Source organism: Dermacentor albipictus, chromosome 1 (genome assembly GCF_038994185.2).
Source record: "Dermacentor albipictus isolate Rhodes 1998 colony chromosome 1, USDA_Dalb.pri_finalv2, whole genome shotgun sequence".
Lineage (NCBI taxonomy): Eukaryota > Metazoa > Arthropoda > Arachnida > Ixodida > Ixodidae > Dermacentor > Dermacentor albipictus.
The window spans coordinates 267,570,830-267,585,620 of NC_091821.1; the positions used below are offsets into that span (position 1 = coordinate 267,570,830).

At 46.0% G+C, this 14,791-nt stretch overlaps 1 protein-coding gene across 2 annotated transcripts in view; it reads left to right on the forward strand.

Annotated features, from left to right (window-relative positions):
* The window catches only part of LOC135915824 (protein kinase C iota type-like), a 40,273-nt gene extending 27,160 nt beyond the window's left edge, over positions 1-13,113 (forward strand). For both annotated transcript variants that reach the window (XM_065448998.1, XM_065449007.2), the window contains 3 exons: positions 610-689; positions 2,750-2,846; positions 13,011-13,113. In XM_065448998.1, coding sequence (XP_065305070.1) covers positions 610-689; positions 2,750-2,846; positions 13,011-13,063 — 230 coding nt within the window. In that variant the 3' untranslated portion in view covers positions 13,064-13,113. The remainder of the gene's footprint in view (positions 1-609; positions 690-2,749; positions 2,847-13,010) is intronic.
* The last annotated feature ends 1,678 nt before the right edge of the window (positions 13,114-14,791 follow it).

The following is a 14,791-nucleotide window of genomic DNA, read 5'->3' on the forward strand; positions in this document are numbered from 1 at the left end:
TCTTTCTCGCTGCCTTACTAATGGCTACCGCTGTGGTTAGCGTGCGTCTTTCCAAATTCCACCTCGTCATGGACCAGTATTGCTACGCGGGCTGGGACAAGCGCATTTTACGCAAGGCACCTAAGAGACGGAAGGTACTGACTAAACGGCCAGGTCCAAGGCCTTCTGTCGAGAATTTATCTTCACCGGCCAGTAGCGACAGCCCGGAGAAAGACGAGTCCGAAAGCGCGGGAGCTGACACGGTTTCCATGCAGACGCGGGAGCATGCCAGTGACAGCGATGAAGACCCAGGCTCCATGGGAGTCTGGCATTCCGAGGCTTGGCTTCTGGGCTCACTCACTAAGGGCGCTTCTTCGCTGTCAACCGCGCACGCTGATAGCAACCCGTTAACGGAGGAGGCCTCCGAAAGCGGCTTGGGGCAGACAGAAAGCGTTCAGGCTGCTGCTATGGAGGAGACGTCGACGGCCAACAGTTGAGCCTTTGTGACCAGACTCGTGCACTTTCTTCCCGATTCACATTAATGTTTTGTTTTGTGGGTGCTTCTAGACGTGCTCGTTTTTGGTGTGTACTTTGCTTAAGTGGAGTGTTGTTTCTTTCTTGTCTAATTAGTGGCCTTGATTGCCCCTTTGAAAATTCCGAGGACGTTGTCGAGGTCTGCACAAACGCTGCTCAGAGAAATCCTGAAAGAGGTAAGTTCATTACATCACAATGCACGCAATAATTTGCTATCCTTAACTAATGCACATTGAGGCATGCAATGTTGCAGATGCATAACTTATTCGTTAGCTTTGGAACTGTGTCAATATTTAAAATGACGTGAATATGTTGTTAATCATAAATTATTACATTTGCGATAAGTGGGCAAACGTTTATGCGAGTTAATGTGACAAAGCCACTTGAAGACACGCATCAACTAAACTTATTGTGCAGATTAGGGCTAACGCCTTAGATAGGTAGAAATGTTCGCTGTTTGTATAGCGGTTTCAAGAAGGTCTTGTCGTCCCCACTCTGTTTCATGTAGCAGACATCAGTCAAAAAAGTCTTTGTTAAAGTTCAACTGCTGTCATTAGTTTGGGCTAAGGACATTACCAGTAAGAAATGTTCCTCATTGCCTGCGTTTGTGATGGAAAATGACGGTACCGACTCTTTCCTAGCAAGTTCCTTCGTGGTTATGCTCTGTCCTAAGCAGTAAAAAGAGGCAGCGAAATAGTACTATTCGCGCTTTAATCTTACATGATTTCTGGTCGCGTATCGTGGGGGGGACACTGCAAACGCTGCGGGATAGCGCCGCGTGCTCCCATTGAACAAACAGGAAGGCGAAATTGCGTCACATTGCCGAACACGTGTGCTTCTCAAGAAATAAAATTGATTTCCCTGCACGTGAGATGGTAATATTTAGTGGTGCTGCATTGTGCGACCATGATTACGTTTTCAGCTCGGGATTTCTCGAGTGATAAAATGCCACACTTAACCAGACGCCCATTGTGAGGGAAGCATAGCTGTTTGCCGGAGTAAGTCTATTTCTAAAGCTGGTACAGAAGTCGACACTCGTGCATGGAGCGGTTGTGTGCGCCGCCAGGCGAAGAAAGGGATTCTCTTGCGTTGTTGCTTAGCTTGAGAGAATATGCTTGTGAGCAGCGGTGGTCAAGTAGGGCTTAATTAACACATGTCATAGTTCGTAAGAGCTGCTTGCCACTGGTGCGCCGCCTTCGCTAATATGTTCGCCATCCTAAGTGGTTGCATCTGCGCTTACGAACTGTTTACGATACCTTTCTTTTTTGTCAATACGGGCCCTGAATACGGAAGTGACAAATTTTTCAGTGCGGTGTCCTGAAGCTAACTGTGGTATTGCTATCTGCTTGCTTTGTAGAGCGGTGCTCCAGCGCTCTGTAGACAAGAGTGTGGAAGGTTCGCACCCGCATATCGATACGCGACTTAATACGTATGGCAGCGCGGGATTCAAATTTTCATGTGGGGTATTAGTTAGCACATTGCAAAACAGATGTGGCATTTTCTAACCTCCCGATTCACTTCTAATTAATTTTGTGCTCTGTTATTGGATCTATCATGACTCGCCAGCGGCCGTGTGACCGTTATTGCTTGGATCGGCCACTCAGCTGATCCCAGAGATAACGTTACCTCATAAGGCCTGTTGCTGGGCGAGTCACGGAAAGAATAGCCCCCAACCACTGACATAGTGCTTATGACAGCTGAAGCTTCTGATATGGCAGCAAAAGATGCAACAACTGGAGTCAAGGGAGTCGGGATCACAACGCTTGCGCATGCCGCGCCTATGCGCTGTCCAGTCAGGATACAAAAGCGTGAAGAAGAGAAGTGAGTGGAAGCAGCTAGCACGGAGGTGAGGTAGGTGCGTTTTGTAACGCATTTGCTTAATCTGTTTAGATGGTCCCTACAACTCCGTTGCAGGACAGCGAGTTGGACCTGTCTTCCATCGAGGCTGTAGTGGCAGTACACGCGCGTAGCAAGCCGGTTGCAATACTGCTGATACGCTCGCGGCCGTCTTTGTGACCACGCGCTAGATAATATGATCGACTTATCTGGCACGCATATACTTACGGTGCTTGTTTCTTGCTTTCTTTAAGCGCATTTCAGCAAAAAAATGCCATTCATTTTCGATGCTTTGGGAACGGCATTCCACGAAAGTTTTCTTTGTCTGGTGTATCTTCACGTTTTCAGGCAGAGTGGAGTGCTTCCTCCTATATCTACAATCGTTTTTTTCCTTTCATAGAATCCCAAAAGGAGGCTGGGATGCAGACCCGAAGGTGGATTTGACGACCTCATGAAGAACCCGTTTTACGCCCCCATCGACTGGTCAGAGGTCTCGTGTAAGTAGGCTCAATCAGTTTACATGGGCCGCTTCCGTGGGAGAATCTTTGCAATATTAGCATGGTTTTACTCTGCCTGAGCCACGGTGTACAAAGGAGAGGTGCCCTGACGAGATGCGGGCGGCTCATCCCACAATGCGCCGGGCACCGCCGCAAGAGGCAGCACACGTCTTGGTGGCGTTTCATTCCGCACTTTCTGTCGGGGCTTCGATGAACGCATTCTTGCTATCGCGCAGCATTTCTGCAGTTATTCAAACGTTCCCAGTTGAAAATCGTTTTCATCCAGCATAGAAGCATCTTGCACAGCTATCGTAATTTAGGGAGCGCCGACGTGGCTTGCGGCCTCGAAAAATTGTTTCGTCCGCACTGTGAAATCGCGCAGATGCAGATGGCTAATGCTCATGAGAGTCTACATTTGGGCGAATTGCTACAAATACATTGCAGAAGAACAGCTCAACTTTACAAGGACGAATAAAGAATAGACACACAGTGGCGCCGGCTTGCGTCTATTTTTTCTTCGCCCTTGTAATGTTGCGCTGTTTCTTCCGCAATCGCTAACGCGGCACCATGAGTTTTGATCTTGGTATTTCGAGCTGGAATTTTACGCAAGGACTAACTTTATATTATCTGTTGTGTATCTTCGGAGTTGCAGGTTGGTGAACGTATGCGCAATTATTTATGTGCGCGTTATCGGCCATTCATACACGTATCTTCATAAATTACGTCAGTGAGCAGCTCGTATAGTTTAATGCAATTTTGCGGGCGCGCGACGTCACCATCCGGTGACTTTCTTCCTGTTCATTGTGCTTGTTTGAATCGACGAGGGGGCGTGGTAGGGCGAACGGCTATTTCGTCTTGTCACTGTGAACACACTTCACTTAAACACATTGATATGACTGAAGGCATAAAACACAGTTTCGGCTCCCCCACGGGAGCCGAAACGTAAATGTATAGTTTAAACCATTTTGGTCGGTGCCCGGACCTCTTCCTTTTAAGTATGCATCGTCCCAACCAGACGGGTTTCCGTCATACTCTCTACTTTAAAACAGAGTTACTATTGCTACTACGTCCTCGAGGATGAAAGAAGCCGAGCCAGCATTGATATTGCAAGTACAAAAGACAAATAACTTCGGTAGATTCTTTGTAAAAGGAAGCACTCTTACTGTCGCAAGTGCACTTTGAAATTATAGCAAAGTTTTCGTATTGCCATCAGCCCCAGGCTTGCAAACAGAATGCCTCTTTCCGCCTGCTCAGCGTAATTATATTTGTCTGATATTGTAATTCAACGCAGTCGGAAGCCGTAGTGAAATAGTGCAAAGACCTTTCAGTCCCTCAACACAGATTATAATTCCTTTTAAGAACGCGCTGATCTTAAAGGTACTGCACCAAGAAACAGGACAGAAACACAAGTTGCGCGACGTCCTGTCGCGAGTTGACAGGACGTGCTTTGCCCTGTCAACTTGTGTTTGTTACTGTCTTGGTTCTTCGTGTAGTGCTTTCAAGTTAGCGTGTTCTTAAAGGAAATCAAAATGAACCAGCTAGTCCCATTGATTGCTCTGTTGACGAATTAGAAGGTGGTCAAGAAACAACTAATTCAGTGGCGATTTAGGAGTAAATGCGAGAGAGAAATGCGTTACCGCGTTTACCATATTGCAAAGTGTTGAGGAGCTCACTCGACACACGCCCTGCCTCTTTGAGGAGCTAAGTGGAACTGACGGTGGTCCGGAGTAGACTATATATATATTGAGAGAGAGAGAGAGAGAGAGTATACATAGGTGCCTGTGTACATGTCATGGTCTCGAATCTAGCAGTTTTGATGCCTTCAGGTACCTCGTGTGACCGGCTTCCCAGACTTCACACACTTACTTTTTCCCACTTTAAAACTCCTAATGCCAACGTAAAGAGAGAGAAAAGAGAGAGAAAGAAAAACCATAACCGTAAACCCAAGAAGGTTCACGGTTATGCTTAAAGATGCTTAAAGCACTATGAATGCGACAAAGCTAAATTATTGGCTTGCGACGGAGCAAATGAACAAGGAAGTGCACACTTGTGAACAACATGTTTTGTAGAGGCTTGTAAACATACCCTGTAAAGTATAATTTGCAGCTAGATATTGGAGCGCAAGCTTCAGTTTCCCATTGAAGCCCCGCAATTTCGACGAAGCCAGATGTCAGCAAAGCGGCGTTCGGCTTCTTGCTGCGGCGCAGGCGCGTCGTCGGACCACCTTCCTTTTGACACCGTGGCTTGAAAGTAGCGGCGGAGTAAAGTTTCAGGGAACATGAGTGATGAAGATAGAGCAATAATTTTAGGTCAGGCGCAAGCTTACTAGTTAGTGCCTCAAGTTCAAGGTTGTGTTAGGGAATCCTCTGAGGAGTCATCGTTTTGTCCCCGTCGTCTTCTGCAATAACATCATCGTGGTTATCTATTGTAATCGCATAGTGGATGACTGAAAGGAAGGAACCTTCGTGTGAATCATTACAGCATTTGACGGAAGTCTGCCTTAAGCCATTCAGATTTTTGTAAATAGTTTACGTAGTATTGTATATCTTCTATTAAAACCTATTAACTGAAAGACAACTGAGCAATAATCTCATATCTGCTGCAATTTGCAGACTGTCACGCAATCATATGAAGGCAACAGACAGTGAAGCATAGGGTAAATTGTTTTTAATTCAAATGTAAAAATGCAAAGTGGATGCGGGAGCCAAACCCACCACCTGTTCGCATTTCGAGTGCAAATGCTCTTACCAGTTGAGCTAACGCGGCGCTGTTTACCCGTGCCCTTCCTTGGATGCGTGTAGTGGCGGCGATCAAGTCTGTTGGCGTCATATGATTGTGACTAGCAAAAATCGGGTCCCTCGGTTCCCCTTCTTCTCGTAACGGCAGCGCAGTGCATTGAACAGTGTTTAGGCAGCACTCGCACCTGCCATGTGTTCGCGACGTCCCGCGATGCGCGAAGTCTTGATCGCAACGGAGGGCCCTGCGCTCAATCCACAGGTGCGACAGAAAAGGAAAAGAAACTAAGATTTCATAAAAAGGCCCCTAAGACCAAGCGCTGCCCAAAGTGCGCGGCTAAACGTCAGGAACAAAGGTAGCGCACCTGCTTTCCTCTCTGTTTCTTACTTCGGATCCAATCCAGAGCGTCAGAAGTGGTCGCTGGGTTGCATGAAACTCGCAGTAGCTGTTGTTCGGCTGCACACAATATCCAGATGTGCGACAGCCAGCCGCCTTCTTTGCGACGCATTTGCTTAGCCGGTGTTAGCATGCTCAACTCACTCGTTGGGAGCCGCGCTGCTGTCGCACGCTGAATGATTTTGCGGTCGGGCGATGCTGACTCATTGGGAGGGGCTTCTTTGCCCCGAGAAGCCGCAAGCCATGGTCGCTCTCACTGATCTAAAACGCGCACTGTTGTGGCACGCACACCAGATAAAAAGGCGAATGTATGAGGCCGTCTTATTGCAAGAATGGTCGGCTTTATAGGCGACTACTCAGTGAACGATGACAGCTATCGATACATTAGCTGCTGCGGCCGTATTGTCCGCTATTGAGAGGACCTGTGGCTTCCAGGTATGACGCCAGGTAGCGCAATGCCACCATAACTTTGTAGGGCACAGTCGAGTGAATGTTTAGCTTTTTCGTCAACTGCAGTGGACACAGGACAAGAAGAGAGCCCCACCAAACGCATTCTTCTATAGAGAGATTGTTCCTTGAGTTCCTGGTCATCTCGTGTAACATTGTCCCAGCTGAATTACTTGCGATGTGTATACTGAGCTTGATCCTATTGACCGCAAAATCTTATCGGTGCACGAAAGCAGCGGGTTATGAAGTACAAAATCCCCGAGAAATGTTTTTATAGTGGAAAACTGACATCGCCCTGATACATTTTTCGCACAATATGACTCAAGTGAAATCACAGCGTCTAAGTTTGTTCCCTACTTACATATTTCCGCCTGCTCAATGGGCTCGCTGCATGCTATTCCGAAGTCCATTGGCATTCGTTAATATTTGAGCATGCTCAACAAATACCTGTCGCGCAAAAGGAAAGAAAGAAAGAAAGAATGAAAGAAAGAAAGCCTTTTTTGTTACAGTATTCACTATGACTGGATTCCCTTATCGGCATTGCATGCAGAATCTTATTTTTATATCACTTGTCATTATTAAAAGCACAGCAGGTGGTACTAAAAGGAAATGATAAAGAAATAGTCAGCAGAAATAATCGTGATGATGACATTAAACGTAAGGCATGTGTAGAGGGAAATAGGAACCGTACCGCTACACCTGTTGCAAAATTACTTTCTAGACTTTTCTGAAGAGATATTTTATTAGAGTTGGAGCAATGAAACAAGAAAACACACGCGAAATAACACTGAGCTATTTGCGCCGGTGATTTTGTTTACAGTGACTGTGGCTTTATACATGACACTGTCGCTTGCCATAGTCGATTGCATATAACCATTAAAAAGAAACAACTGGCAGACTGCACTCGTTCTTTGCTTCCCTCAACTCGATTACTGCGAACATGCATGTATATTTATTTTTTATTTTATTTGAACACACTGCTATCCTTACATTTGAGGCTGTTGCAGGAAAGGGGCAGGATACATATTCAAGCCAACAGTTCAAGTAGGCGCGGACATAGATAAGTTTAGGTGAACAAGGCAGTACATATGCACTCTACATTCATTATACAGATTCTATAAAAGGAGCGGGGAAAAATAGTAGTAAACGCCATGTTGGGAGGTTTAGCACACAGAAGAGGAACAAAAAAAATGTAAATATATTGGATGTGCAATGCGTAAGAACCAAGATTCAGCAGGTATTTATATCAGGGCAGAATACAAGACACTGAGAAGTGAATAAGAATGCCATTGTACGACGCAGCTCACCTATGTGCAGATTGTAGCTACAGAGCATTGTTTGATAATTTGGCGATAAAGGTTTCGAGTGATGTGCAGGTGACAACGTCATCAGGCAACATGTTCCATTCACGGATTGCATGTGGAAAGGAGTACCTGAATATGTCGTTGTGAAATCTGTATTCTGTTAAGTGCTTGGTGTGTTCGAGAACTACGTCGGTAGTAAGTAGTCACTCGCATTGATTTCCATACTGCCATTAAGAAGAAAGAAAAGAAACTTAAGACGAAGTAGTCGAGCTCGATTTTGTATAGTGGGAAGTTCAGCTTTCCTTAATAGTTCTGTGGGGGAGTGAAGACGGCGATACTTATTAAAAATAAATCTAGTCGCTTTCCTTTGTACGCTCTTCAATTTTGCTATGTACTGTTTACAGAAGGGAAACCAACATACTATTCCATAATCCAGTATAGAGCAAACTAGTGACAGGTAGGCTAAGCGTTTAGTATCTATTGATGGGGATCTAAGCGAGCGTTTTAACGAGTATATAAATGCCAGTGATTTATTAACAATATATGTTACCTGCTTGCCCCATTTAAGATCTGTCGAAATTATGACGCCTAAATATTTATACTCTTCTACTTTCTTTAACATCTGTCCTTGTATATAATATGGGTAGTTCATGAGCGCTCAATTATTTATACTCTTCTACTTTCTTTAACATCTGTCCTTGTATATAATATGGGTAGTTCATGAGCGCTCATTTATTCGTCACTGTCATACAAATTGTTTTTTTCTGTGTTAATTACCGTCTGACACGTTTGGCACCATTGTGTTATATTTTCAAGTACACTGTTTAAGGTTATCTGGTCATCACGACAGGTTATTACCTTGTAGATAACGCAGTCATCTGAAAACATGCTTATAGTGGCGTTAGTATTAATGTGTAAGTCATTGATAAAAAGAAGGAAAAGGATAGGAGCTAGAACGGCTCCTTGTGGGACGCCAGATAGCACATCGCCGCAATCCGATATAGCAACATAGCTTTTTATCCACTTGGTGATGTTGTTATCACCGAGGTAGTGGGTAAGTTCTGAAGTAAATTTGGGTGGGAAACTATATGCGAAGGCTCCGGCTGCTTCTCTTCATCTTCTGTTCCGATGGCGAATCTCTTCATGCAATTGGTGAAGCACGACATTTCAGCTAAAGCGCGGGAGCTGCACAAGGGTGCTTGGGCAATGTGTGAAGTACGCTGTCACCCACGTTTACGCGTCCTTTGTAGAAAATCGTCCCTCCGCTACAGGGAACGGACACGTTCGGTCCGCGGCCTAGCTTATCAGTGTTATCAGTGTTATCATGGTTGATCCGGGTGAGAGCGGTCAGATTGAAGCCGCATGAGGACTAACTCGAATCCCCCTACCACTGGGCCATATTTTGTTTCTGACAATCATTCGAAAGGACGGACATGTTCGCCCATTCCCTTGCTCATGACAGCTCTTTGCAGTAAAATACATATCTACTTACGAGGACTACTCATGAAAGCTACACTTAAAGGTACGTGTCTCGTTTCCCCTTGGTAAATGATGCTTCTACTACTTCCCTCTCCAAGTTATCGTGGAGTTTACTAACGTTTTTTTTTAAATTGAATACCGGATCGCTTTTGAATCTTATCCCGTTATTCACCGAACCAATTCTTCACTTTCAGTTTGTGCTCCCACGCTGTTTTGTTTAACAGCGGCCCTTGTGTCCTATGTATGCTCTTGCAACTTTGAGGTATTTCGTACAGTTCGTATTTCGTATAATACATCGCTTTTGAATCGGCCTATATCTGAGTAAACCCTTTATCAATCATGGTGCCAAATGCACGATGTTATTCACAAGTGCTCTTGGCCATTGACGGGCTGCGTTCGCTGGTAACATGACCAGCCTCAGGATTGACAGGAATTTGCTCCTTCGAGCGATTCTAACGTAAGATATTTTTGTGAATACGGACCCTGGAGCCGAATTCACAAGTATTTCTGTTCGTAAGCGCTCTTTGCTATCCGCCAGCCACATTCGCCTGTGATATGTCTGACCTTACGGTTTGCTAGCATCTGCCTTTACAAACAACCTTAGCATAAATTTTTGTGTGCGTGTTTGGATTCGGCCCCTGGGCCAGTATTCCCGAAAAACTCTAACGCTAAAATTGTTCTAGATATCAAATTTCAGCCAATCCTGAAGATGGATATTTCATTAGCGAAGGTGGCCGGTCGATAGCAAAGAGCGCTTACGAACAGAAAGTTTTGGGATTAGGTGCACGGTGAAGAACCCCAGGTGGTCAAAATTTCAACAGTCCTCGACTACGGCGTGCCTCATAATCAGAAAGTGGGTTTGGCATGTTAAACGCCATAATTTAATGTAAAGTTTCGGGAATGCTGCCCCGAAAGAGGGAAGTTGTTGAAGCGCATTAAGCAGCTAGAATAATACACGCGCTCATGCCTACTCTCCGCAGCTCTGCCAGTTTGAGTTCACGGTTTTGCGAGGCTAGTAAGAGGTGATGAGGGCAAGTCGTGCCGATAAGTTCGCGTGTATAAAGCCGCAGCACAGTTGCAGTTACACAATGCTATACTCAGAAGCAGCTAATCGTCGTGTTTGATTGGGTTGCGTGAAACCATGTTGCGTCATTTCAGCGCTGAAATTGTCTCGGCAAGGCCCAACTTGCCCAAACCGAGATTCTGTAATTGGTAGAAATTTCTTGCATTGTAGAAGTTGGCATCACAATCACTTGTTAGCGAAACCTAGTTTTTGAAATGAGAGACGCGTATTTTTTCTCAGCACATACAAAATAATCTCCATACTGTATTACATTGTATGTGCACCTCCATGTACAATGAACTAGTAAGAAGTCGAAGTACTTGAGTGAAAGAATTCGCAAGCGGAGCTGAAGCGACGAATATACAAGTGGCGCCCATGGTATACCCGTTAAACATATTCAACTCTCAACTTTATGAGATAGCACGATGTAATACTTTCAAGATTCACTACGGATGACTATTACAATGCGAATGCTTCTGTAACTGAGAAGTGAGCGCAAGCTTTGCTTATATTCAAACTAGGGGAACGCGTGGTTGCTGTTAGGACAAGAGTCGCACTTTGAGCCTGCGGTGTAGTACATGTAAAAAAGTGTATCGAGTACACTGCTAGTCTATAATGCCGGACTCTACCACTATGATCATCTTCATCTCCTTAATCTGTTTTCTCGAGTGTTGCGTCATTGAAATTTAGATTGTTAGCTCAGTGCTGGACTAGCGGCCGCGATTCGTTGGAGTGAATATTTCCTTTAATGCACGCTTAATGAACGCGACTTGCGCAGTTGATGGTGTCGCCACCTGAAACAGCATCGGCTCATGCCCAGCTACGTCGGGTTGTTCTAGGCCATCCCATATGGTGGAAAATAAAAGTACATCGCCGCACAGTCACTATACCGGCGCCTTAGGGTCGCTTGGAGATCCCTGCACTTTGTGAAGTCTATATGAACGAGGGCGTCAGAACTTTCAGTGCTTAATTGTCCCCGTTTAGTGTGTTGGCATTCCCGGGACTTTAGTTGGTTCCAGATTGTCACAGCTAGCATAGGGATTTGTATAAATCACTTGGGTAGCGCTGAAACCCATTTCTTTCGGATTCGCTTCAGATGCTATAGTCAATGCCACCTATACTCCAAGATGTACCACATGAAGCACAAGTTGATTTAACCTTCAATTGAATATGAAAGCTTTAGGAAGCTCAGCCACATTTTAGTTAGAGTGAAGGTCTAATCCATTTATAACATCGACTATCGTATTCAGCAGCAGTTTAAATACGCACACTGCACGATAGGGGGCATTCTCGGAGATCTCCAATAGCCCCTTTTGTGCGTTAATCGAAAGCACCCATAGCCGCAAAATTCCAATCGACGACGTTTGACATTCCGTTTAATCTGCATAGAAGGCGGGCCGGGCCGCCTGTTCTCTGCCCAATGCTACGAATTTTGCTTGTCAAGTAGCGAAGAACAGGCTAGAGTACAGGCGACGGAGGTATTGACAGCACGAATTCGTTTTTCACAAGCTGCATTCGGAGTCATAAAAAAATAATACAGTGCCTACTTCTTTGGACCTGAAATGAATTCGGAAACACGTTAAGAACATGCGTGTGCGTGAAACTATCCGCACATGGTAGCTTGCAGGACAAGGAAAAAAAAAAAAGCTTCTTTTGCTTCCTGCGCTAAAAAGAGGGAAACAAATGAAACACTTTCCTCATGGTTGAAGAGTATCCAGCCTAAGCTGGAATTGCTACATTGAGTGATTGCAAGGAACGGTACCCGCATAAAATTAAAAGCAAAGATGCTTTACTTGTAATTCACTTTGTCAGTCGCGAACGCAAAATAATAAAAAGCTTTGTTATCGTACCGTTATCAACTGCCGTACTGGGATGTTCGAAATGCTGTGCTCCTATACATCATCATCATCATGATGATGACAGCAAAGGAATAAGTTAGATTTCAACATACTTTTCACATGAACTTGAAAAGCCGCATTTTAGTTTGCGTATTGAATAAATGAGGTGCGCTGTATTTCGACAGAAGATTTTTACTTTGTCTCGAACACATTTTGTTGTACACGATAAGTGAAGACTCCGCACCTTCTCTCGAACTCGATTTGTTGCGTAGGATAAATGAAGGCTACACGTGGACTCACCACGGAGCACAGCAAAGACGGTTATACATATTTCTTAACAGACTTTGTCGTGTGCCATATCATTCCTAGCAGTTAGACACCGTGCATATTTTCTGTTCGTTCATCTCTTGCTCCGTCGTGTACGTTGTTTGCCATGTCAGAATAGCACAAATTGGGCCTCAATTTTACAGTGAGGCCCAATGTTATAACGAAGGCGCCCGTGTTGAACACCTTGAAGCTATACTTAAACCACGCGCCGCAGGCCTCGCCATTTCGTTCTCGCGGCGCGCTAGCCGTCTGAGCCGGCGTCAACGTCTTGCCTAAGCTTCAGTAAGTAGGAAACAATTGAAATGATCAGGCGGGGTCGGAATTCGTAGCGGGCACACCTTTGCAAAGTGTATGGAAGATGCAGGTAATTCACTGGCCGACTTTTCCCGCGTGAAAGCACTGCTGTGTAACGCGGTCGAGCCGGACATTGCGTAACCCGAAGGTGCACACGCAGTGTAGACGAGATGGCGGTGTCCTCCGAATGCGCACAGCTGCCCATCGAGAGCGGACGCGGCGCGCGGCCTGACTGCGGCCAACGCGCGTTGAGCCGGCGTGTGTGCTCTCTTGTTCGCAGGCGGCTCCCTGCCTAGCACGACGAGAGAGGAAGGCTCCAACCTGTCTACGTAACGGCCCCGATGCCTCGGACCACGCTGCGGAATAAAAATTTGGCACCCGCTTTTCTGTGCCTCATTTCTGACCCACATCCGCAACACCACGGCACCAGAGTCCCGATTGACCTACTAAACTCCTTTGTTGCGACCTTGATGGCGCCAATATAGCCTGTTGCTGCGTTCGTATGGTAATTGTGAAGAAAAAAAATTATTGCGTTGCCGAAGAAGAAATAATACGCAGCCCCTCCGTTTCCTTGCGAGCCACTTTCTTCTTGAACTGAGAGATACCTTAGAGAGCGTAGTGAGAACTTTCAAAGCTCATGCTCATTATACATATTGCGCGCGCTCGCGTCCAGGGCTGGATCGCAAGTCTTTGCATCTCAATAGCGCGGCCAGCCGACCTAGCGAGAACCGGAGCCGCGCGGCTTTGGAAAATTGCTTTCCCGTGCCTCTTCGCGCGCACATTTTAGCAACGGTCTCTGCGGCGGCTGTTTCCTTTCTTTACTCGTGGCTACGTGTCGCAGAACATTTGATAGGCTCTTCCAAGGGTTTTTAACAGGCTTGCGACCGGGCCGAGGGCATAAAAAAAAAGAACGTCGACATTGGCTAGCACTTGCTATAAATACATGCACGAGCATTGCGTGTGCGAGTTGAACGTCAGCAGCTTGCGACCGGCGAGATTGGCTTAAGTGGGGATGTTTTTCGGCCACGTGTTTTCTAGGGACCAGAATGCTTACTTGTTTACGCCAAGTGTGTTCCGGCATTCAGGTATCCTTAAGAAAAGCCCCATTCCACTGAAATTCCCAATAGCATCGGCCATATCACATTGGTGTCTATGGAGGGCATGCTTCGTGCCAGATAGATGCACAGTGAATCTATTGTACATCTATTGTCCTCGGAGAAGTGTGCGTGGTCTCCTAGACTCATTTTTTAAGTGGCATGACCTACCAGACTAAGATTTTTATTCTGCACTGGCACGAAATATAGCACAGCGGCAGAATTTAGCAGGCCTGAATCAAAGCAGCCAAGCGGGGATTGAAGCTTCGGAAACTTCGTGACATTTAGGAACAAGGCAGACGGCTCACACGCAATATCCGGCCGAAAAAAAAACGCCGATTTGTAGCTTAAAATTTGTTTCAGTCAGATTACTTTTTCGTTCGCGATGCCGTTTGAGCCCGTTTGAGACCTACGCAGAGGGATTTTTCCGCAACTCGCATGTCAACATGCAGCTGACCTTCATTTGCGATTCACTGGCTCTACTAAAATATTGAAACTTATTTACGTTCGGATGCTAAACTTGCACCAACAAAGTCTGCATCAGCAAGTTTGCCATCTGCTCATTTTTGGAAAAGAGCGCTATACCACTGGCCTACGACTCATTGCGGTCGTGTTACCTATGCAGTGGAATCACTCGAAGCGCCGTCATTCTCCCGGTTTTCTCAGCATTAGTTCTGCGGCTCAGAAGTGCAAACCGTCGGACTCTGTCTGTCTGTCTGTCTGTCTGTCCGTCCGTCCGTCCGTCCGTCCGTCCGTCCGTCCGTCCGTCCGTCCGTCCGTCCGCCCGCCCGTCCGTCCGTCCGTCTGTCCGTCTGTCTGTCTGTCTGTCTGTCTGTCCGTCTGTCCGTCTGTCTGTCTGTCTGTCTGTCTGTCTGTCTGTCTGTCTGTCTGTCTGTCTGTCTGTCTGTCTGTCTGTCTGTCTGTCTGCCTGCCTGCCTGCCTGTCTGTCTGTCTGTCTGTCTGTCTG